This window comes from Candida parapsilosis, contig 006372 (assembly GCF_000182765.1).
Source record: "Candida parapsilosis strain CDC317 annotated contig 006372".
NCBI lineage: Eukaryota > Fungi > Ascomycota > Pichiomycetes > Serinales > Debaryomycetaceae > Lodderomyces > Lodderomyces parapsilosis.
The window spans coordinates 1,217,848-1,243,226 of record NW_023503283.1 but is presented as its reverse complement, the minus strand read 5'-3'; the positions used below and the strand labels follow the sequence as shown (position 1 = coordinate 1,243,226).

At 38.7% G+C, this 25,379-nt stretch overlaps 7 protein-coding genes across 7 annotated transcripts; 3 read left to right on the top strand and 4 right to left on the bottom strand. All coding sequences in view use genetic code 12, as the record gives it.

Annotated features, from left to right (window-relative positions):
* Positions 1 to 13: 13 nt before the first annotated feature.
* On the bottom strand, positions 14 to 2,236 carry CPAR2_405430 (uncharacterized protein; the record flags this gene model as incomplete). The annotated part of the gene is made up of 1 exon (XM_036811467.1): positions 14 to 2,236. The coding sequence occupies one exon, from the start codon at positions 2,234 to 2,236 to the stop codon at positions 14 to 16; it is 2,223 nt and encodes a 740-aa protein (XP_036667901.1).
* Positions 2,237 to 2,786: 550 nt separating this feature from the next.
* On the top strand, positions 2,787 to 4,043 carry MCA1 (Ca(2+)-dependent cysteine protease; the record flags this gene model as incomplete). The annotated part of the gene is made up of 1 exon (XM_036811466.1): positions 2,787 to 4,043. One exon carries the CDS (start codon positions 2,787 to 2,789, stop codon positions 4,041 to 4,043), a length of 1,257 nt encoding a protein of 418 aa, XP_036667900.1.
* A 72-nt stretch (positions 4,044 to 4,115) lies between these two features.
* RHB1 (putative GTPase) lies at positions 4,116 to 4,670 on the bottom strand (the record flags this gene model as incomplete). Its single annotated transcript, XM_036811465.1, has 1 exon — positions 4,116 to 4,670. The coding sequence occupies one exon, from the start codon at positions 4,668 to 4,670 to the stop codon at positions 4,116 to 4,118; it is 555 nt and encodes a 184-aa protein (XP_036667899.1).
* Positions 4,671 to 9,608: 4,938 nt separating this feature from the next.
* Positions 9,609 to 11,255, bottom strand: WOR2 (Zn(II)2Cys6 transcription factor WOR2; the record flags this gene model as incomplete). The annotated part of the gene is made up of 1 exon (XM_036811464.1): positions 9,609 to 11,255. One exon carries the CDS (start codon positions 11,253 to 11,255, stop codon positions 9,609 to 9,611), a length of 1,647 nt encoding a protein of 548 aa, XP_036667898.1.
* A 7,509-nt stretch (positions 11,256 to 18,764) lies between these two features.
* On the top strand, positions 18,765 to 21,509 carry CPAR2_405390 (putative ATP-dependent RNA helicase; the record flags this gene model as incomplete). The annotated part of the gene is made up of 1 exon (XM_036811463.1): positions 18,765 to 21,509. One exon carries the CDS (start codon positions 18,765 to 18,767, stop codon positions 21,507 to 21,509), a length of 2,745 nt encoding a protein of 914 aa, XP_036667897.1.
* A 47-nt stretch (positions 21,510 to 21,556) lies between these two features.
* CPAR2_405380 (uncharacterized protein) lies at positions 21,557 to 23,098 on the bottom strand (the record flags this gene model as incomplete). Its single annotated transcript, XM_036811462.1, has 1 exon — positions 21,557 to 23,098. The coding sequence occupies one exon, from the start codon at positions 23,096 to 23,098 to the stop codon at positions 21,557 to 21,559; it is 1,542 nt and encodes a 513-aa protein (XP_036667896.1).
* A 661-nt stretch (positions 23,099 to 23,759) lies between these two features.
* On the top strand, positions 23,760 to 25,076 carry CPAR2_405370 (tRNA (guanine-N2-)-methyltransferase; the record flags this gene model as incomplete). The annotated part of the gene is made up of 1 exon (XM_036811461.1): positions 23,760 to 25,076. One exon carries the CDS (start codon positions 23,760 to 23,762, stop codon positions 25,074 to 25,076), a length of 1,317 nt encoding a protein of 438 aa, XP_036667895.1.
* Between the last annotated feature and the right edge of the window lie 303 nt (positions 25,077 to 25,379).

Here is a 25,379-nt window from a genome sequence, read left to right as displayed (position 1 = left end):
ACGCGCTAGTTATTTACAGCCTATTTCCTTCACCTACTTCTTCATCGTCTTCTGCTTCATCGTCATCGCCAATTTCAAATTGATCTTCAATATCCTTACCCAATTCATTCAATTCCAATCCCAACTCCATATCACTTCCGCCCTCATAGTTGCCGCTAGGAACACTAGTATATTTAGCCCCATTATATCCGGGAGTCATCTTGACCAATTTCCTGAACCCACTGGTAACTTTCGTCACAAACAATGCCCGGTTTCTGCCTCCCAACATTAGCCATATAACAAAACTTAACAACACGGCAAATATAATGAAACCGTACCATCGATGAGGCTCAATGTTCCATGGTGATTCATGATCTGTTTCCTCTTTAGTTTCATAATCAAAATAGTGTAAGTTATTGGCACTCATTTTCATGTAATTGGGTCTTGCAACTATACCATTTTGTTCAGCACCAAATTGAAATATATTCGGAGACGAACTATGATAAAATCCTGGTCGTTTGAGCTGAAGAGGCCCCTTTTTTTCATCACTTGCAATCCGATTGGTGTAATTGTTATAAGCTTGAATATATTCATCATTAGCATAAAGTACTGCTCTTCCCAATGCCCAAGAAAATGATGATCCACCCAATTGTTCAACCAATTGCAATGTTTCAAATCCTTTATTGCTATTGGTGACATTATCAATACCAAATCTAGGGAATCCAAGACCCAAATGCAAAAAATTCAAGATCCATGAAGATTTAAAACACAACGTTGACAACTCTTCTTCACTCAATTGATCTTTATATTCCTTTTGGGAGTTTAGCTCTAAGATGCTCGACCATGATTGCGAGCACATTTTCTGCGTCTTGTTGAAGATTTTTTTGTAATCATAGGTATTCTTTTGATCTCTCAACTTGTCTCGTTTCAGTTTCTCATCATCGTCTTGTTGTTGAGATAACAAATCTTCAATGGCGTCCCAGTATCCGCTCACTCCTATGAAATGATTAACATCAAAATCAAATGACGGTATCAATTCATTCAACAAACAAGTACTTACTTCGTCTCCTTCACTGAATTGTTTACAATTTGTCTTTGGTCCTCCTCCTCCATGGGTTGAATTTTGTAACACGGGAAAGATTCGTGTCAAACACTTTTCAAAATCTGACTCTCCAATAAAATCATACGAACGATCATTTACGTAATCAGATGTAGTGAACCCTTTTGGTATACATGGATCGTTAATGGGAGATTTGCTCAACCCCCAATAATGATACTCGTCTTCCTTCTCATCGGAAGCAATAAGCGACTTCATGTACTTACTTCTTGCTTGATACATGCCAAAACCCAAGAACGAATCTGAATAAACATTATACTCTATTTCTAGAGGGACTTTATATTCCTCGGTTTTTTCATCAACTGTGGGCACTTGACGTAAATCCATGTGGTACAAGTTGTTCTGGTGTTCATCAATTTCGGTGGTATTGGGTTGAAACACAACTTGAGTTGAAGCTCCTCCCATATCTAGTAGTCCATATGTCGTGTGGTTCTTCCCATGCTTATGAGATGAAGGATCATCAAAAGCGCCAATCAAAGTATTTATAGACAACCATCCATACAATCCTTCATAATCACCATCAATCACATTGACATGTGATGCACAATCAGGAATGAAGAAATCTGATTTATTTTCGAAAAACAAACATATTTCATTCAAAATTTGTTGTTGCTCAGTAGGCAGTAGTAATCTCATCCCAGCAGTGGCATGTAAGAAAATGGGAGTGCGATAGTGCTGGCTTTTGGGGACAATTTTACTAGCTCGTGATAACAATTTAGACAAGTGATGTTTGCCGATTTTGTGGGGAGCTTTGTTGAAAGTGGATATTCCCGGAGTGATTTTCTTGTGCCACCTTGACTTTGTTTTGATTTTGGGATATAATAGCTTCTTTTTGGATTCGTCGTCTTCGTCATCTTCATCACTATCTTCATCTGTGTCTGATTCTTCTCCTTCATCGGACTCATCTTTCCTTCTCATCAATTGTTTTGCTTGGGTAAAGTCCACCTTTTTATCCAATGCGATACCAGGATTTAGCCAGCTGTATACGTGCACCCTTGATCCTTTTGATCCGGCATCTATTATAACAATATAATCGTAAGGTACTCCCAGTCTCGAAACTTCAGGCCCTGCCTTTAAAGGCTTCTTTTTCGATCCATGCTTTTTTTTTCGCTTTTCGAGAAGTGGGAGGTAACGATCCATTGTACGTGTAAAGGGATATAGTGTACGGGGATTCAGTGTTGGTTGTTTATGTTGCGTTTAATAGGGATTGTTTATAGGAGTCTATGTATGAAATATCGGGATTACCAGTGAAAGAATGGAAAAATAGAACAATTTTTATTTTTGGAATAATTTGTTTTTGTGTCGTCAACGCGATCAAAGTAAAAGAAAGTTTTATGGGTACATACATACAATTCAGAATTATACTACTAAAAATAAACCTCACTTACTTTATCAATGAGATTTGCGCAAGTGAAGAGAAAATCCGGTCCATATTTGCAAACCACTACCAATTATTTTGGTTCTTCACCTACTCAACAATACAGGAGGAACTATCAAATTCTTCAATCTCTTTGTGTACAAAATCAAGGTAGTGCAAGTTGTTCAAGGATTCTCTTTCCAAATTGAATTTTTGCGAGGCTTAACAGAACATTTTTATGAAATTTTGATCCTACAATTGAAACTGGGAAAAACACTAGTTCTATTTCTTCATCAAACAGAATAGCAACACAGTCAGGGTATTTTTAAGAAAATGTTCCCAGGATCAGGTAGATACACGTACAGTGGTGGACAACAACAACAACAACAACAACCTCCTCAAGGGTACTACGCCCCACCTCAAGGTCCACCACCAGGCCAATACAATAACTATGGTCCGCCATCGGGTCCACCTCCTGGACAATACGGCAACTATAGACCGCCATCGGGTCCCCCACCAGGACAACAACAACAAAACTATGGCTCCCGCGCACAACCAGGGATGAATGGTGAGCCCGATTATGGACACCAGTATGGATCTGGAAGTTATTCACAACCACCAACTAATCAACAATCATTTGGTGTCGAAAATTACAATTATCAATATTCTATGTGTAATGGTCGCAAGAAGGCCTTGCTCGTAGGAATCAATTATCTTGGTTCGCAAAATCAATTAAATGGCTGCATCAATGACGTCAATAATGTTGAACGATTTTTGGTAAGCCATGGATTTAGTGAGGATAACATTGTCAAGCTAACTGATGATCAACGCACCCAACGTGCTATTCCAACCAGACAAAATATTTTGGATGCTATTCAATGGTTAGTTAAAGATGCTAGGCCTAATGACTCCCTTTTTTTTCATTATTCGGGTCATGGTGGACAAACTGAAGATCAACCTGACCAGTATGGAAACTATGATGAGGATGATGGATATGACGAAGTAATCTACCCTTTGGATTTCCAAACAAATGGGTTTATAATCGACGATCTTTTACATGATATGTTGGTTAAGACGCTACCACCAGGATGCAGATTGACAGCATTATTTGACTCATGCCACTCTGGTTCCGCTTTGGATTTGCCATATATGTACTCCACAAAAGGTGTATTGAAGGAACCGAATGTTATGGCTGAAGCAGGTCAAGGATTGTTACAAGCAGGTATGTCATATATTTCTGGAAACAGGATAGATATGGTCAAGGGGTTAGGTTCAGCAGTCAAGAGCTTTATGAACAAAGGTAGAGCATCAAAAGCAAATGAGTACAGCAAGCAAACCAAAACGGCCCCCTGTGATGCCATTTCATTTAGTGGATGCAAAGATAATCAAACAAGTGCTGATGCTAAGGAAGGAGGACAGTCCACTGGTGCAATGAGTTATGCTTTTCTTACAGTGATGAATCAGAATCCAAATCAATCATATTTGAGTTTGTTACAGAACATGAGACAAATTTTGCAATCAAAGTATAGTCAAAAGCCGCAATTGACTTCATCACACCCAATCGACTGTAATTTACAATTCATCTTTTAAAAAAAGGGATGAGAACGCTAGGGGGGATGTTTGCGGAGTATCTAGACTGGAAAATATAATTGTTTAAACCTTCTATATAATCACACATTTATCTTCTTTCTTCACCACTGGAGGATTCTGTATCCTTTCAATCCTATCAATTAATCCTTCAAATGCTTCTTTGATGTGGTAGTTCTCCTTCACTGAAGTCTCCAAAAAGCGGCACTTGAACTTCTGTGCAAGTTCAGCACCTTCCAGTTCTTCCACCTGTCTCTGATACGTTAGGTCTCGTTTGTTACCAATCAAAATCATAGGAATATTTTCATTGCCAATGGAATTTAGTATCTTGTCTCTTATAAACTCAACCAATTCAAAAGATTGTCGGGAGGTGACTGAATATACAAGGAGGTAACCATGTATCCCAACAAGGTGTTTTTCATTCATCATACTGTATTCATCCTGACCAGCGGTATCCAATACTTTTATAGCGTATTCTTGATTCTTGTAGGTAATGTTTTTACTAAATTGGTTCTCGATAGTGGGGTAATAACTTTCAACAAAATGATCTTCAACGTAGCGTACTGTCATTGATGATTTCCCCACTGCACGCGATCCTACAACTGCTATTTTACGGGTCTTGACTGACATGATGGAGATTATGTATGTGCAATGTTTGCAATGGCGTGATTAATCCGATATAATGTTGAACACGTGTAATGAGTGTGTTTTCGATTCACCAGAATGTATATCTTCACTGGGCTAGTTTGCTTTTAGTCTCCAATGAGTGTGTGATTGCTTTAAAAAGAAAATGAAATTCTTCCCTCAAACTGGAAAACGTCAATGAGAGATTGCTTCTGTCTGGCGTTATTTTTCTCTTTTTTTTTCCCACTCTATCTTTTTTTTTTCCCTTAAAGAGTTGTTCTTATCAAAGGTGAAGAGAATACACCAATTGAAGGAGTGATGACAAAAAAATAGAATGCTCAGTAGACGGTATATGATGTAGAGGTATCAAACCTATTCGAACCAACTGTTCTTTACTTCTAGAACGGCTCGATAGGTTTATCGCAGCGTGAATAAAAAGAAATGAAAAGAGAACCCATTTCGCTCGCTAATAACCTCATTCGGCAATGTTGTATGGAAAAAGAAACAAAAAGAAAAAAAAAAAGAGAGGAGCATTTCTCTACAGTCGTCTGATAAGAAAGTTGACACACGATGGCATGAGATCTAACGATAAATTGCAAAGAGAAGAACACGAAAGCCAATTTTTTCATACACCATTGAACCGTCTTTAGAGGAATTTGTAACGTAGTTGCATTGTTAAAGCGTATACCTAGATTCATTAACGTTTTTATAAGCAGAAAAAAAAAATAATACGGCAAAACGGCAGTTCTTTTAACCTTATATGGAAAGCAAGCAATGCAATAGAGACTGCAGGTTATGATCTACCTTCATTGTCTATACAATATCAGGTTCATAAAAGATCTTGCTACCACATATAGTGCCATTTACACAGAACACTTGAAATATTGATGTTTTAGCTTCGCATAGACGTATCTTATTGCGACTGCGTAGGACTCCTTAATCGGCGATTAAATATCCTGAACCGCCGCAAAATTTTATTGCTTTGTTTTTTTTTTTGCAACCTGAAATTCCCTAGTACACGACGACTCTGAACTTTGGAGCGTGGCGTGATAAACAGATGAGAATACCCCCCAGTTGCCAGGAAAGCTAAATGAGTAACTTCTATGGAAGTGGTTGATGCATTGCACTTTGAATAATCATAGTCACATTTCAAGCTATGATGACTACGATGTTTTATTGGTGGCTCCTACACTTTTACACAATTTCATGGGAGTTCAAAAAACATTTTGCAATGGAACTTTGCTTAACTACGCCTCGCAGTTTCGGTCTACTCGTCCAATCAACAAGTTTGAACCTCTCTTAAGAGCACAAAGTGGAACGATAGTAACCGCCATGTCTCATAGCTGAATGTTGGATCATAATTGATGCTTGCAGTTGATAGGGCGGGCCATCTTAACAATCAGCGCTTGACAACTTATCAGTTACACTAACTTGACATTCCATACGCAAGTAAGCTCCTTTCTTTTTTTTTTTTTAGTGTGTACTTAAACGCAAATAAAAACCCAAACCAAAATTGTTGTTAGTAAATGATCCCTTTACATCTATAAAGTCAATCTGTATATTCGTAACGTCAAACTTGTACTCAAAAAAGATCATTCTCTCAAGTATTTCCTTTTGAGTGACAATTGTGGTAGATCAGAGGATCTTGGTTTGATTGTAAGAAATTTACCCGAATCATTTAAGCGACATTGAAAATTAGGCTGTACATGAACGCCTTCTGTTTAAAAAAAATAATAATAAATAAAACAGGATTACTTACTTAACATCGCCTGATATATAATGCGGTCAGAACGCCGTCAGTGACGTAACTATGATACCATGAACAATTTCAATCGAGTTTCAACCTACGACCTAACATTCCCTCCTCAAAAAAATGTGGCGCAGTTTTCCGATTTTGCTTTTATTTATTCAGTATCATCTAGCAGAGTAGAAGGCAAATTGGTGTCGCCATAAGCTTTTCATATGTGGTCATCAAGTTTCAAATGAGTGTTTAGAAAAGGCACTAGTGGCTAAATTTAGCGCGAATGTCCCTGCATTGCGCTTAATAACAAATGAAGGTTTTTGGGTGGGGTGTAAAACTTTGCAGCAAAATGGCTCACATATCTTTTCGTCCAATATCCTTAAGATAGTTCAAAAAAGCTTCACGCTGACTTGCTTGTGGAAGAGTGAAGTCAAAATGACTCAGTATTAGGGGGAGTCACAGTAGCTTTCCCTTCACAACTCTTCTCCTTTCGCCTTCTCACTACAAGGCCTTACACTCGATATCTTCTATTAGCCCTGTGCATAAATCTCACAGAGTTTCAAACATATGGAGATAGAAGACAAACCCCACTCAATTATCTCCGAAATTCAGTGTAAGTGTAGGAGGTACAACTTGCTAGTAACTACACCTACGGTAACGAATCTAAGACACCTCCGCCCCACTCTCCCTTTCACTAGCTTCATGCAGTACATATATAAACCCGGAAAACGTTTGATGTTTAAACAATTCCGTTGAGCTTTCTCAAGATGATTATCATGGGGTACCCAACAAAAAAAAAAGAATTCGCCACCACCACAAATTAGAATATGTGAGGAAATTTACCCAGGGGACATATAATCACATAAATTTCAAAAAGGTGTTCATTTGAAAAAGGATGTGGGGTTCACAATTAATGACAACCTAACCGAAAGTCGGAAATGTACGGTGAATTATATGAATTGGTGGTACTGCTGTGTCCATCCCCCAATTCGCAATGATGCGTGAGTTGCAGAAAGAAAAAAATAAAACAACAATAAACTTCATGTTCTGTCGCTTACTTGTGTGTGTGTATGTAGCAAATGAAATGTTGTAGTTAATTGTTGTATAATTCGGGTACACTTGCCATCTCTCAAATAACAAGAACACAAAAGCAGAAATGAAATGGTCTACGTCACAATTGCATTTGAAACTCGTAAACAATCAAAACCTGAGCCTAGCGAGTCTTTTCAAAGTTCAAAGCTATTACACAATAAACCATTAACTAAACGTGGCATCCCGAATTTCATTCCCTGTATTTTCACTCTTCTCTCCCATGTGTCTACTTCCCTCATCTTTAGAATCTCAGACGGCCCGCCACGTCACGTAGATACAAAGAAAGATTTGTGTCAAGGATGCCTATGAGTAAGGAGGCATATTATTTAGCTTTACCGTTTGCGCATAGTACTGTGGAGCAGTCCTTAGCAATGGTATAAGTGCGCCTCCACTAAATTCCAATAGCGGGAAGACACAATAAGAATCTAAAAGATTAATAGAGTTTGCGGTCTAGACCTAGAAATGTAAGGAAGGAACCACAATTTGTTACTCTACTGGGGGAGCCACAAAACAGGTGCAATCACAGTTGCCACAGTACTTAACCGTCTCCTCCCCCCTTGGTGAACAAGTCTTGGAAAGTTAGGGACAAGCAAGTCTACAATTTCTTTTCTGGTTTGCCGAGTTTTGGTTATGAGAATGATAAAGCATTGTTTTGAATACAATGTGTCCCCCAAACCTGATGGGAGAGAGAAAAAAGATAAACAAACACACAAACACACACACGCACACACACACACAAAAGAATATGCGCTCTAACAAAAACTTAAGTTTATAAAGTCATTCTCAACGTAAATTCGCCTATGCGTTTCTCTGTTCAATTACATCAATTGGAAATATAGCTTTTTGGTAATTTCAAACGTTTGTTGATGAATATCCGTGGAAACTAGAAGTCATCTTTTGCTTAATTTTGCTCACTGAGTGGTCTTTATGTTGAAGTGCACAAAGTTGAAGTAACTACACAAAAACGAAACAAGAAGGGCAACAAGTTTTTGTTTTTAAGCGCTTATTACCTTTTTCATACAATCAAGCGTCATCATCACCTCTTCTTCCATTAATAGCCATCGTGCTTAGGCTTATTGTTGAAAAAACATGGCTTTGATTAGGTTCGTATCATTGTAGCGTCCTGTTATTGACGTGAAATTTGAAGACAATAAGAAAATTTGTAATTGCTTGGATGGACAATTTGTTAGTTGTGGCTCACACCGAGGCGTGACCTGCCTGCTTTCCCTACCTTAAAAACGTTGTTGCAGTTGTCAACTATCCAATTCAATTCTGGTGAGTTTTAGCGGTAATTGATGATTAGCACTCCTCTATTGTTAAGAGTTGACAGTCGGTACACGCCCGCAATTCACATAGTTACACAAAGATGTATGCAATTCCTCCCTTTTTTTGTAAACAAAATTGAATTGAGTCTCTCATCATTTTGTAATTCGTTAATTTTTGAATTATAAACAAAAGATTAAAATTATTACTTGATATGGAGATGTACAGATTTTCAAAAATTGATCAGCCTAAAAGAAAAAAAAAATGCATCACGATTATATGCAACCTTGTGTTGCTTTGTTGCTATTGTTTGCCTATTGACTCAATTGTCTTTCATAAAGTGAATATTGTGTGCGTTTGGCTATACCTTGCAACACATTCTTTTTACTTTTCCTTTTTCGTAGACAGGCGAGACCTACAAGGTACACTTTGCTCCGAGCATCTCCAGCAAGTATAAAATGCTTTTTTTTTTTTTTTTGGTTTATAATAGCAATTACGTCAAAAAATTATTATCAAGGGGATGAAAAGTAATTTGTTTAGGGTTTTGAGGTGTATAATTTTCTTGTGAAACATATTATTATTTGGTCTTTGCAGGTTAAAAGAAAAACTTACGCATTAAGAAAACTGTCAAAACTTTTCGAGTCTCCGTGAAATGTACAATAAAGTATAGAAAAAAGCCGAGAATTGTTTTTATATTTGCTAACAAAGCGGAAGCGTAGGTGTAACTACATGAGCCTGAAGTGAATAAATTGGATGTTTCTGTAAACGCCAGCGTTGTAAAAAGGTACTTCTATAGCGCCAGCTTCAGTGACTTTGTCAATGTTTGAACCTAGCACACCTCTTGAATGTCATAAACCATTTCTTCCCCTTTCTTCATACACTTGTTGTTGTAGATTCTGCAGTAGCTGATTTGAAGCAATGCCTACACCTCCGTCTGCGCTTGGCAAATCTAAACTTGTATCTCTCACTCTTTTCCGTGGTTGCAAATTTGACAAATTTTCGTATCCCAAACACACCTTTTTCAGACGTTCACAATTGAAACACGATGGTTTCCTCTCGTCGCATTTGATTCTTCTTTTTCTGCAAGTTAGACACCCTGTTCTAGTTCTTCTCTTTATAATTTTACGTTTGTTAACAAGGGCATTGTTTTCGTCACTATAAGGCATGTTGTACGCATACATTGTAGGTGGCGGTGGAGGACCAACCACAATACTCGGAGCGTGAGGTACTCGATGCGGATCGTAATGCATTTGTTCATGGAACCCTTGTTGTGGTTGGAAAAGAGGAGCCTGATTGTGTAATGGATGCGCAGGTAGAGAATGGTATGTCTGTCCTTGTAGGTGTGGTGCCGTTGGTGGAAGAGGAATCAGTTGAGGGTGTTGAACGATATAATATCCGGGACCAGCCACAACTTGGTTGTGATTTTGTATAGAGGCTGATGGCGGAGGTGGAGGAGATGTTTGAATAGGCATTGAAGCTTGCTGTTGCAGTTGTTGCAGTTGTTGCTGTTGCTGTTGTTGCTGTTGCAGTTGTTGTTGTTGCAGTTGTTGTTGTGGATAAGCAACGAAATAATGTTCTGGAGGAGGTGGTCCAGCTTGACTTGACGTGCTGCCACTGCGAGGCGCAGTCTGATAATGATATCGTGGATAGGATGAAGTTGTATTTGTTGTAGTTGTTGGTGCGCTTTTTGATATTTGAAACCCGTGATTCACGTGTGTTGGGGGTCCTGTAGGTTGCACATTTATATGCTGAGGAACGGTAGTTGCATTGATGGAATCAGCAGCAATTTCCAGGGTTGGTGGGTTATGTGTAGGAGACACTGTGTTGGAAATTGATTGGGTATGGGATGGTAATTGGTGCAGTAATGGTGGTAATGAATGTGGTGGCTGCTTGTGTAGAGTTATTGGCGAACTAACATACATGTGCGATGGGTGAAGTTTATCTGCGCTTCCTATAGGCGAGCCAACTTGTGGACGCACATTACTTGACCTTATAGCCCCATCTGGTTGCTGCAGTTGAAATTTGAAAGCGTGATTAGGCAAGTAGTTCCCTGAACTTGTCCTTGGAAGTGTAAGTGGAATAGGCGTATTCTCAGTTGCCGAATTAAAAGCAGTCTCAGTCAGCCTCCGTGATCTGGGAGGGGACGAACCTAGACTAGTGTTGCTATTGTTGATGTTTTGGTCGCGTGCAGACAATGAATATGGTAGACTCGGTAGATGAGCCGAGGAACGTGGTGATGTATCAATAGAATTTCTCTTGCTGGAAGTGTTTAGTATAGTATCTGATATTGACGGTAGTCTATGATGCCTTGATTGATCAGTAGATAATCTCCTCGATCCCTCGTTTGTAGTTGAAGAAACTGATGTGGTTGAGTTCTTTCTGTCATTAAAATCAGTGTAAGAAGTTGTATTTGAATATGTTTGTACTGTGGTACCAGCTGCAGAATCGACTCTAGCTGAGCCTATTAGTTCGGAAACCGAAGGTAGTTGTGGCATTTTGCAATTAGCGATAATATGGAGTTAAGTGGTAGAAGTACACCTCTCGGACCGATAATTAAAAAATATGAATGTTCGACTTGGTCTATAAATAAAGTAAACAATTTGGCGGCTAGATTGTCACTATGCAAACGTTGGAACTGAACTGACTTTTCTCCTTGGTAGGTAAACCGCGTGCTATTAAAGACGGGAGTTTTATGTGATTATATAACTCGAAATGACAAAAATAGGTCTAGACCGCGTGTCACGTTTTCGTCTATATCGTAGAAACACACGGTAGTAAGATATGGGTTGTATTCGAGATCTGGGAAGATTTGAAGATCTTTGTCACAAACTATCAAATGAAAATGTGGGACCTGGATTTTTCGTTCCAACTTCTTAAAAAAATAGACAGACAAAAAAACTAAGCGCCAAATAGTAGTAAATACTCAATGTGGAGGAGGGTATGAGTGCACGCGTACTTTCAGTTTTCAATGCTATAACAATGAATGTAACTTCTCAAAAAGCTAAATAAGGTGACGGCCGTTTGCTTTGTTGTTTCTGTCTTTTCTAATACTGAGTGCCAGCAATCTACAAATTGGGGGAAGGATTAGATTGAAATATATATATACATTTAAAATAAAAGTGTACCTGTTTTTTTTTTAAAAATTTTAATATTTTTTAACAAGTTGCACAGGAACAAACCGAACGCTAAAACTATAATAGTGTTTTATTGTACTAGAATAAGTTTTGAAGAAAAAGGTATTCTCTAATTTACATTATTTTTACACAGAATGCATATACAGCATATAATGCAATACATCACGAAAAAAAAAAACTAAGTGAACAACGAAGCCACTACAACAACTATAAAGCTAAAGATGCTTTGTATCACAATTACGGATTGTACGAATTGGCATGATGAAAATAAAGTCACCGGATTTGCATATTGTTTTCTTTTTGGGCCAGTTTTTGTATCACAAAGAAAAATAAAATTACAGAAAAGAGAAAAATTTAAAACCTTAAACTTTTTAGACTTTTTTTTGTTTATTTATTATTTTTTTTTTTTTTTTGCCGAAGGACACACACACACACACTCCCTTTACACCACGTAATCAACATAAAAAGTATAAATACACAAATTACACAAATCAAAACTGCATAATTTTTGCATTGTTACAAACGTCTTAACCTCTCATCACTTATCAACCAACACAAAAGCAAAGCTCAATTGATTTCTTTTCTTTCCTGTAATTTAGAACTTTGGTCACAAATTTAAAGCTTTTGCTATTCTTTAAATTTTAATTTTAGGTGTTTTTAATTCTTTTTTTAGCGCTTGAACTAAAAAGTTTGTCGCTTCGGTGTTTCTTGCTTTTTCACTCACTAAACAAATGCAACGCAAATGCAATTACTGCATTATTGTTTGGTTTCAGAAGAGAATAGCAATCTATAGAAACAAGTTAGAATGTAATACAAACCAAACTTCCCTACTTTTTGTTTTTTTTTTTTTTATTTCCATAGCGTCATGGATTGCAAATTAGTGTAAAAGAAAAAAAGAAAGAATTTGTGGGACTTGCGATCGATACGAGATTAGTAAACAACGAGCGCGATGGGCAGCAACAGCCAAAAACATCTGACCCAACGGTCGATCAAAACTAAGATGTAATTAATGCTCTTGTGGCTTTCTTTCACAAGTGAATCATATCGGTGTTGTTTCATTGTTTCTATTAATATCCCTCTTTTTATGGTGACAAATTGATCCTAAGGGCCAGAACATTACGAGCAAGCGTTTTTTTTTTCTCTTGATCCGAGAGATATTTGTGGCCACTATAGCATTAAGCATTGAACAGTGGGGAGCGGGGAAAGAAGGGGGGGATGGAGACTTAAGCAACCTTAATGCCGACCCAATTTACATAGACCGTGGCTACACATGTCATTCTTTCCCTGAAAATCAACTTGTACTGACAAGCAAAAGAAAACGAAATCCAAAGAGAATAAAACTATATGCAAAAGGTAAAACGTTTGAACATGTACATGATACATACATCCGCAGGTGTCTCGGTTTAAATTGCCTACGTGGCTATGATGTACTTTGAAGGCCAACAGCAAACGCCCCAATTCAGCAACAATGTGAAGTGTTAGCATCAAGCACATTTCACATGCGCCATATCTGTGGAGAGAGTGGAAAAGCTATTTTCCACCCATTCGTCTTTCCTAGTATGAGCTCTTTTTCTTTTAACCCATTATTCAGTAGCTAAGTAGTCCTTCTCGCTTCGTTAACATTTAAGCGATAGAACCTGATGACGCTTTCGATCCACACCGCTTCTCATAACCATGAAAAAAGGTTCACTCTCGGTAAGTTGTCAACGTAAAAAACGCTGTTGTTTCATATGCCACAGAGAGTTACTAACAATAGTTTGTTTTATGTATACAACACACACGCACAAAAATGAAGACGAGTACAATGGATGGAAAATGGATGGAAGAATGAATGAATAAAGCTTCGGATCGGGTATTTCAAAAACGTTGTCTCATTTTCCAACGCTAACCAGATAGATATTCTAGAAGAAAAGACTTCCGTCCAATTGGTTTTTGACATGGAAACCTCTCTCTTCTTTGCTTGCGTTGTTTTCAACCTTGCATTCACATTGCCATATCTTGGTTTGTTACAGGGTAAAATGAAGCTTATATAACTCTATCGATTTTGTGCACCTTTTGTAATCACACATCTAGACATGCATGCAACATCTCCTACTCGATTCTTGAGTTGAATCAAAACGTGTAAAGTTTGTTTTTGTATGAATAGGACGTGTCGAGTGCAAAATCTCAGTAAGTATAATCTTAGAACCAAATATCGACCCTTACGTTTCGCCAAGCTTTCAAAACAAGCTTTCTTGTTATCATTGATGTATTTTCTAGTCAACTTTAACGGTTTATACTTCTTATGTTATCCCATTACCGCAATCCAAAACCTTCTTTTGCAAAAGGATGAGCGAGAAAACCATTGCGAACTAATTCTGAAACGTATTAACACACTATGCATAAGGTACAAACATGAGGAAAAGAAAATAAGAGAGATTATTGGAAGAAGAAAAAGAAAATCTCTTAACCACACCTGCATATAGTTTGCAGGACTATTCACAAAGATATCGAGGAAGAAAGATATAACCAAACAAATGAGCAAGTTTTCGATCCACTATTTCCTTTTTTGCGTTAGTTTTGAACAACACCAAGTGAGAGAAAACGTTACTTGAATCTGTGGTGATAACTTCAAAGGCAGAGCAACAGTAAAAGTTTCACTGTCGTTTCTTTGCGGCACATATAAATTTTGTAATATACTTCCCGTACCAAGAATTCTAGCCATCGCAGAAGATTAAAAATGCAATATCCATGCAAGGTGAGGCGCTTTGTCACAATTTAAAGAGAAAACTCTAAATCTAACTTAATGCATATGCAACTTCGCTTATACTTGGCTTCATTAGGCTGCTATTTTGCCGAAACAAAAAAAAAAAGAGTTTTACCGAGCCATTTTATTTTCTTTGAGTTTATTACGATTAAAACCCAAGCCTCCCGCGAAACAGGCACACTCTCACACACTCATCTTCACTTTGTTGCTGTTGCATATACGGCATCTTTTACAAGAGGGGTGAGGATTTAAGTGGCAAATATGACTCCTCTAATCCTCTGCAAAAAAGGACCAAAAAGGAACAAAGGAGTCAAAAAAAAAATCTGACTTCGTGTAATTTATAATGACAATAAGACAACAAGTGGATAGGCTTGTCCCCTGAGGCCATCCATGTTGAGTTCGCCATCGTTTCTCGGCAGCAATACATTCACGTTATTACAATCAACAACAAAGTAAAAAGCAAGTGGGGGAGGCGATGCTTATTTGGAGTGTCGGCTCCAGAACACAAAAACATGAAACAACCATGTATAACAATTTAACCGAAGAAAATGCAGTGTTTCACCAAGTGGGAGATGAGTCCCTCACAACAATCAAGCGCAAGCCTCTGTATACGGATGGAAAAGTGGCGGTATCGTAAGTGTTACCAAAACATTTCCAACTAAATTAACCATCATTGTTCCTTTTATTTTTTGCTCTCAGTGTATGTCACACTAACAAGTTTAACCGAATTAATGCGATAATCCATTGTGCATCTACAATCGAACTTAGATAGACTGAGAATTAAAGTAGTTAAGTCCGCTAAAGTCCGTAGCCATTGTACTACCTCAAAGGCGAAAAACCAACAAAAGATTAACTATATAGTTTTTCGACAAATGAAAAAGAAATGTAAAAGACAAGAAAGCTTTGTAACTCTCTTTGAATAGAAGATAATGATTGCTATGCAATATAGAATGGATGTAGCGATGACGTTGACGCTAATGCGGTAATGCAACCTCAAAAAGTGTCGTTGTAACCCAAAAGCAAAAAGCGTACAAAAAAGGTAACAACAGAAGAAAGCAATGCGGGGCTTAACCTTCTTGGAATGTTGATCATTGCAGCATCAAGGTATTTGTCTAAAGTACAGAGTGGAGGATCTTAGTCCTCAATGCTATTTTTAAATCTCTGACCCAATCAAGCCTAATCAAGCCACCCCCCTTTTAAGCCTTGTTTACTGTCAGCAAAAGTCATGAATTTTATGCATTCCTTTCGCGGCAGGTTTTTGAAGTTTATAATTCCAAAAGTAGTAAAAACAAAGATTACTCCTGTTACATGAATACTTTTGGAATTCCTCATCGTAAATCAAAGAAAAAAAAAAAAGAGCGCCAATTGAAACGATCACACAATCTCTCTTCTGTTCCTGAATGTGGGTTGTAGTTCGAACAATTACAGTATGGGATTTGGATTACACAAATTGAAAATTTGTTACATCACTTCTTTTGCATACAGGGAATTTTCTTTGGGGCCAAGGACTCCACAAAAAATGCGTAATCCTTTTCGAGAAATCTAAGATCCTTGTTTTTATTGTATATTGGTAAAGCAACAGCTGCTTCCAGGAACGGTGTAGTAACACAAGCGGTTAAGAATTTCCAATAGAAAAGGGTTTGATAGAGTAATCTCGCAAAGCTCCCTAATACCCATTCGCTCCAGCATTTGTCATGGTATTTTATTTGTTGACGTACTTGATGGTGCTTTGAGAGTCACTTCCATGTGAGAATTCACAAAATCCACATCGTCTGTCGAAACTTTTGTTTTCCAACCACGACTTTGGACACAATTATTGTTATTGGGTGGGCCCAACTTTGTGGCTTTGCTAAGTCTCTCGATAGGGATCTTGTTCGGCTCCTCCACGGAAGCATTTTCAACTAAGATCGGAATTCTCACTGGCTGAGTTGACGACATTTAGCCTTTCCAAGGTAGTCGCTGATGCATATACGAAGTACGACAGAATGTCACAATCTTGACCTCTTTTACTCTTTTTACACCAGAAGCAGACGTCGTAGAAGCTTCGAGAGAATGAAATCATGTTTCTTTTTGCACACTTTGATGCGACATGACTTTGGACCAGTGTAATATATGTCTGCATATTACCTGCTGTGCTTCCTCTGCAATAAGTAAAATGTTGAAAACTGTGCCTTATTTTATGCTCGACTCCTCTCGTAACGAGTTTGCATCAGATTTCACTGCTCTTTTTCAAAACTAGTCAGATTTTGATATTGCAACGCAGTGTGTGTAAAAATAAAAAAAAAAAATCTCTCCACACGTCATCTTGTGTCACCACACGAAAAGGTTAATGACAGTTGTCAAAAGCCAAATATCAATGAAAAGCGAATCATACTTCGCTTAGGTAGCTTTAGTCTTTTATGAGGCGAGGAGAGACGGCTCGACTAAAGAAACTGAACTATCAGATGTATGCTCACAATGAAGTCGTTTGCAATAGCTTTGTTGTGTGACGACGACATTTTGAAGTTTCTAAAAAAAAATTACAAAACGAAGACACAAAGTACAAATACGAAGTGAAATTCTTTATTGTTTGTGGTGAGGAAAAGATAATAAAAAAAAAGAAAAAAAAGAAAGTCAAAAAAGGAAAACGGCACAGGAACGATCTTGCAGTTACGGTGAAGAGATGGCGGGATCTTGCATATAGATGGTGTAACAATACCAAAAAAAGGTTTGGACGCTGAAACTATTCACTATTTATTTCTGAACCAGAGTTCCTGTGAATAATATAAACAATAGTGAAATGCTAGCAATGCAAATACTTGGCAAGGAGTGAATCGATCTCCACTAGCGGTGCCCCTCCCCAAAATATATCAAGTAAAACCATAATTTTTGAGTGAAGTACGAAAATGAGCAAAACACATTGCCTCAAAGACCTCACCTTTTGTGTTATTTAGCATTTTTTCGGGGAGAATGTAAATTCCAAGAAGAAACAAAGCGTCTGTTCCCGAAAAAGTCCATTACGAGGTTAGGACATTGCACAAATCCAGTCATTATGGAGCAACACACTCCGTAGCGCACAATTCAATTCGGTACTGCTTTTTCCGCGAGGGAGAATGTGCAGCAATACGCAAAGTAAGTGGGTACCCTCTTGTAGAATATTTCAGTTTGATTTGGAAATGCGTCCTGCATCGTCGCCAAGAAACGATTGGAGTCACGAGTGTTTGAATCCAGCTCTCATTTACTTCGAGAAATGTTGTAGTCAAGACGGGTATCTCCGAATGTTTACATAATATGAGCGTCAGTCAGAAGCATCGAGTATTTTGAGGTTTCAAATTACTTCCCCTGGAGGCTTTTCGAAAGCTACCAGCACCAACCATTAGCGTCCTCCACTGCTGTTCATCAAAGTTACACCTACTTTACTCAAACTGATAACGCTGAAAACAACGGCTTGAAGGAAGTTCCCGATTCCGATAATGAAATTCAATGAAAAGCTCATGTGAGGCCCTGAGAGAGCCCCTTTCATGATACAAATGAATACACTCGAAAAAGTTTCAAATTCGACTCTTTGCCTCTAATATTTCCAACACGCTTATGGCATTTGTGGCCAGCCAACACCACAACTAAGCGCTATAAAATTCTCAAAGAGTGAAAATATCCTAGATAGAATGCCGGGTTTCTTTATACCAATCTAAGACCCATCAAACTACTACTCGAGAAAATGCATAGTATAATCCTTGAAAGGCTTGCCATTTTCTAGTGTACAAAGAGGCTATGCGTAGACACTCACTCTCGGATCCCGTCAGACAGGCAAAGGGTACGACCTTCGCAAACACTCATAACAAGTAAAGAGCTTAATCCCGTAAAGCATGAACTTTTTTCCATTGCGGATGCAAACCGCTTCATTTATCGGCTTCCCAACCTGCTCATCAAAAGCAACTTTTGAATCGAGAACGAACATCAAATCTTATCTAGTTTTTATGCTTCTCTCAGAAATGTAAGCTACTCTTGTACGCTTTTAGTGTCGCACTATTTGCGACACTGTCATAAAAAAACGGGCATTGATATCAACCTTTTTTTTTCTTTTTGCATTTATGCGATGGAGATGAGATACAACTAAAATTATACCTCTTTTAAGACCACCTACGATGTCGGACGAAGAAGATATTAACATTGCGAGTTCACTTGCAGCATTATCGGATGAAGAATTGAGTAGCGACGACTCAGAAACTGGAGGGTATCAGGATGAGATTCTCTCGCTGGATGAGGAATCTCCACCAAAGAAAAAGGTTAAAAAGAATAACCAAAAGGCAGGAGCTGTATCTAAGGGATCTGATGATGAGAATTCAGTGGAGGAGGATGACAAAATCTTGGCGTCTTTTTTCACTTCCAATAACCCCACGGCAAAGAAAGCAAAAGCTGGCTCATTTGCATCGTTTGGATTTTCAAAATTTTTACTTTCCAATATTTCAAAAAAGGGTTATAAGCAACCAACACCCATTCAACGAAAATCCATCCCTTTAATTATAGATAACAGAGACGTTGTTGGAATGGCAAGAACAGGATCGGGGAAAACAGCCGCATTTGTTTTGCCTCTTATCGAAAAATTGAAACTGAGGAGACCGACGGGTGTGAGAGCTGTCATTTTGTCACCTTCGAGAGAATTGGCATTGCAAACGTATAAACAGGTGAAGGAGTTTAGTCGCGGAACTGACTTGCAATCGATAGTTTTGATAGGTGGGGATTCATTGGAGGAAGATTTTGGTAAAATGGTTACAAAACCAGACATCATAGTTTGTACTCCTGGTAGGTTTTTGCACTTGAAGGTTGAGATGCAATACGACTTGTCGACTGTTGAATACATAGTATTCGACGAAGCGGACAGATTATTTGAGATGGGTTTTGCGGAGCAATTGAACGAGCTCTTGTTAGCGTTACCCTCCAATAGGCAATCATTGCTTTTCTCCGCCACGTTACCCAGAACGTTGGTGGATTTTGCAAAAGCTGGCTTAACCAATCCGGTCTTGGTTCGTTTGGATGCGGAATCAAAGATTTCAGAGAATTTACAGATGGCTTATTTTACCACTAAAATAAATGAAAGAGAGGCAAACCTTTTGTACATTTTACAAGAGGTGATAAAGATGCCATTGGGGGCACCAGAGGAGATCAAAAAGCTTGTAGCAATGGACAAACGCGAGGCAGAGTATAATGATGACGATGACGATGCTGATGTTGATGCTGGAAAGAAGAAGAAATATAAATTTAAAAAGGAAAGAATGCCTTCAGCAAACCAACTACCTTCTGAAAAGTCTACCATTGTGTTCGTACCAACGAAGCATCACGTCGAATATATTACCAAGCTTTTGAGAGATGCTGGATATTTGGTATCATACATCTACGGTACTTTAGATCAACATGCAAGAAAAAATCAATTATACCAGTTCAAAATTGGTCTCACAAAGATTCTAGTGGTTACCGATGTGGCTGCGAGAGGTATTGATATTCCTGTTTTGGCAAATGTTGTCAACTTTACATTACCTGGTTCATCAAAGATCTTCATTCATAGAGTGGGTAGAACAGCAAGAGCAGGAAACAAGGGTTGGGCTTATTCGATTGTTAACGAGAAGGAGTTGCCTTATTTATTAGACTTGGAACTTTTTTTGGGAAAAAAGGTATTATTAACATCGATGCACGAGGCGAAGTGTGAAATGTTGCAAAAAACACAAGGCGACTCTTATATTCCACCACGTGTTAACTATACGGAAAGACTTGTTGTTGGATCAATACCACGAGTTGATTTGGAAACATTCCAAGAATTGTATGAGAACTTGCTCAAAAACAATTACGAAATAAAAGTTTTAAAGGATGTGGCAACCAAAGGTGAAAAGTTGTACCATAGAACTAGACAAGCAGCATCGCAGGAGTCATTGAAAAGAAGCAAAGAGATTTTGGAGACAAATTCGTGGGATGACCAGCACTTACTTTTTGGTGAAAATTTAGAGAAAAAAAAGGAGGACTTTTTGGCAAAGTTGCAAAATAGAAATGTCAAAGAAACAGTCTTTGAGATCAAAAAAAAGGGAGTAAAAGAAAATGACAGTCTTGCTGAGTTTATGCACAAAAGAAGACGACAAATTGCTCCTATTCAACGCAAAGCTCAAGAACGTCGTGAGTTGTTGCAAAAGGAGAGACTAGCTGGTTTAAGACATGGTATTGAGGAAGAGCTTCTCAAAACAGAAGACGAGAATAGTGGGTATGTTCAAGAAGTGGGTGATGAGGAATTACAAAATACGTTTGAAGATGGTGAACAGTTGTCGAAAAAGAAATCGTCTCGTGACCCTCAACATTTCATCAGCCATTACGCTCCGGCATCAATTATACAAGATCAGCAGCTTTCCATTGCGTCTTCATTTGCCAACGATGCTCAAGCTGCTGCATTTGATTTGGGCAATGATGATAAACTTCAAGTCAATAAGCAAGTGATGAAATGGGACAAGAAGAAAGGAAAGTATACCAACTCACAGTCGACTGACAAAAAGTATATAATCAGTGAAAATGGAACAAGGATCCCTGCTTCTTTTAGATCGGGTAAATTTGACGATTGGAAGAAACAACGAAACCTCAAACACACCACATCGGTTGATAAGGTGGAAGAAAACAGCCACAGATACAAGCACAAAAAGCAGAGCACACCCAAATTACCAGATAAATTCAGAGATGATTATCACAAGCAAAAGAAAAAGGTTGAGAAGGCGCTTGAGTCTGGAATGAGAGTAAAAGGATATAACAAACCAGGACAGCAACAAGAGTTGAAGTCAACGGAGCAAATCAGAAAAGCTAGAGCGTTGAAAGAACAGAGAAGAGCAAAAAATGCTCGTCCTGGTAGAAGAAAGTAGAATGAATAAAAGATTAGCAGTTAATATGTCCCTACACATCCAATTATTTAATATCTTCTTCCTCCTCGCTGGTATGGGTGGAACCCACCCCTACCTCTTCTGTATCCACCTCTACCTCTGAAATTGGATGGACCATTGGGTCTCTTTGGACCACGAGGAATATTTGGCCTGCCTGCATTTACACCATCATCTCCAAGTGGTGGAGAACCTGAAGCGGAATTATTACCAGCACCAGCACCCGACTCTTCTCCGTCAGGGTCATCCGCCTGTTGTTGTGGATTGAGAGGTTGAGCAGGTTGAGAATCTGAAGAGCCACCCTGTTGTTGTTGTTGTTGCGCTTGAGCTTGCTGGAACATGTACCACTGATACCACTGGTTCATAGCTGGATTCATGGCGGGATTCATTTGCGGATACATCTGCCCGTATTGACCCTGTCCATATGGATTGTAAAATTGACCTTGTTGTTGAGCTTGTTGTTGAGCCTGCTGCTGTTGTTGCATCATTACTTGCTGATTGTGTTGACCTCTGGGTGCAGCACGTTTCACTTCCATTGCTTTCCCCTTCAAAGTCAAGTATTTATTGACACATACTCTGTCAACGGCATCTGGTGAATCAAATGTGATAAAACCGAATCCTCTTGATCTTCCAGTGTCTTTGTCAATCATCAACTGACAATCAATAATGGTGCCAAATTTTGAAAAAAACTCGTTGAATTCGCCCTCCGAGACCATTGGGTCGATACCACCAATAAAAATCTTTCCGACTCTATCCTGATCTTCCCTTGAAATGGCACGTTTGGGGTCTATCAATTTACCATCAAGAATATGATCCTGCTTAATCACTACATCGACGGCACTTGGGTCCTTAAATGTCAAAAATCCAAACCCTCTTGATCTTCCAGTAGCATTATCTTTCATAATAGTGTAATCGGTAATCTCTCCAAACTTTGAAAAATAGTTCACCAACCCTTCCTCTGTAGTATCCCAGTTGAGTCCACCAATGAACATCTTACCACTCTCTTTTCCAATTTCGGTAGGTCTAGGAAGAGGGGCGGCTCCTGAATTAGGAGGAGGTGGTACTCCTGAAGGCATTTGACCAGGTACTTGACCAGGCACTTGACCAGGCATTTGGCCAGGCATCTGGCCCTGCATTTGTGCCATGTTAGCAAATTGAGCAAATTGAGCAGGATCGAATGGAAATGCTGGTATGGCTGGCTGTCCCTGTTCCGCTTGTTGCGCTTGTTGATTTTGTTCACCAGGCTGAGTGTTTGCTGCAATTTGTTCTGCTTCATTTAGAGTTGAAGGAATAGACGATGGTGGTGGCGGTGGTGGTGCTATTGCTTCTGTTGATTGCGTCGTCGCATTTGATTGAGTATGATCTTCAGTCTTGTTTTCAGTCTCTGTTGTCAGGGGTTGTGTTTCTGAAGATTTCATGTCCCCGGAAGCAGCATCAGGTCCTGTATCAGTGCCCTGTTTCTCACCAGCTTTCTCCTGAGGTATAACTTCGTCATGAGTATCCTTTTTGGTACTGGTGTTATCGTCATCGTACAAGTCCTCAAAAAGGGCTTCATCATCATCTAAGTTTGACATTTTTCAGTGTTGAGTAGCGAAGCTATGGGTGCAAGATGGAACTCAGTTACAAGTCAATGCAATGCACAATATATTTGGAAATGGAGGATATATGTATGTATCAATTTGAGCTATGAATATGCTAATTTATTGAGGCATAAACACACTATGTATTTGTTATACAATATAGACTTTTGTATATGTTCAATCCGACCTCTAAATAAGTTGATTAAACAATGGCTCTTAATGTGTTTCACTTGAAAATACTCAGATAGTCCAATTGCACAATAATATACTGATGTATTGTTGGTGGTGAATTATTTAATGGCACAAGGAAAGTTGTGTGTTCAATGGAAAATTCTATCACGAAGAGAACCGAAAGAGCAAAAAAAAAAAAAAAATAATGTACATACTCCAGTTCCAAGAGTTTGGTAGCGTACTGAGGAAAGCATCCAGGTACCAACCACAATGACCTTCTACATGAAGCAATTGAACTTAATAATACCTGATGGATCATCGTTTTGGATACCAGTAATAATTAAAAATGTTTGACCTATTTATGTTGATTGAAGTCTCAATACGTTGTCGGACATTTCCCACTTGATGCCCATCTCAAACACAGACTTAATTTTTTTCATGAAAAAATTCTTTTACCAAAGTGTTGCAAATATAGCAGAATACAATGAAAGAGTATTTGATTCTACTTGCTCAAGTATACCCAGATTTCAGACTAGCAGAACTTGATGCGCTAGCTAAATTGAACGGTATAGATGTGGATTTGTCCCAACATGATCCCACCAGACCTTTCCTCAAGGTCCAATTGAGGGATGACAACGATGCACAAGCTCTTATACTGAGAGCGGTTTTGTCAAAAGCTATATACGAGCTTTGGGGTGAAGGTGAAAGCTACGAGCAACTCCATGAAAGTGTCAAAGGCAACAGCAGTAATAAATTTGAGGTGTACAAAAATGTCACATTTAAGTTTGACTTTGAAGGTTACAAAGGTCGTCAAAACTCAAAGGCCAAAAAAGCCATTATAGAATCATTCGAATACTTAGGTTTTCAAGGAGCTGTCGATTTAAAAAGTCCTAAGGAGTGTTTCACAGTAATTGAGGAGTATGAAGTGTTCGGGATGGAAAAGGCACTGAAGCCAAAATACATCTGGTTCGGACGCCTTGTTTCCTTGTCCCAAAGGACTGAAAAGAATGTTGTTGAAACCTATGATTTGAAAAAGAGGGGATATATAGGGACTACGTCGTTTGATGCAGAACTCTCGTTGGTTACTTGTAACTTAGCCCATGTAAAGAGTGGTCACATAATTTATGATCCATTTGCCGGAACCGGCTCATTTTTAGTAACTGCCGCACACTTTGGAGGACTAGCCATTGGATCAGATATCGATGTGCGAATGCTTTCAGGTAATGGGTCAGAACAAAACGTTAAGTCAAATTTCAAGGATTACGGCACCCCTACTAACTTTATTGACGTCTTGACTATGGACTTCACTCACAACGCATTAAGAAAAGGTTTTGGCATAGATACAATAATATGTGATCCGCCATATGGAGTGAGAGAAGGACTCCGTGTTCTCGGTGCTAAAAATGAGGAGAAGGCAGCCGGCAGAGAGAAAAACATCGTTGATGGTGAAGTCGCCCATCTTAGGCGAGATTTTGTACCGCCAAAAAAGCCCTACGAGCTTGCAGATATGTTGAACGATCTTTTGCTGTTTGCGGGGGAGAGATTGCCCGTAGGAGGAAGATTGGCATTCTGGATGCCCACAGCCAATGATGATTTTTCAGAGACAATTATACCGCAACACGAACGTCTCAGTTTACAATACAGTCTCGAACAAGAATTCCACAAATGGTCGCGAAGACTCCTCGTTTATGTCAAAATGGACGAACTGTATGCAGGTGAGACTCGGAATGGATTGAAAGAATTAAATATCAGAAACTTCCGGGAACGTTATTTCAGAGGATTTAGTGAAAGGAGTCGATAGAGAATAAATCGGGTGAAGCATGGGCGAAGGTTTTCCACTTTTAATTGAGTTAGTTAGAGAATATGCATTTACGTAGCCCTCTTGTATTCAGAAGCTCTAACTGTGAATTAGTTTTCATCTGAGACACAAAGAACAATTCCAGGAATATGCGCTAACAAATTCCATTCTCACCACACAATCAACAACAACCAAACATCCATGAAAACTCCAAATAGGGGGTTATGCACTTACGGTGTTTCAACCAAGCTCCGGGCCAAAAATGACATATAAATAGAGGGGGGCCCTTTCCACTTGATATCTGCA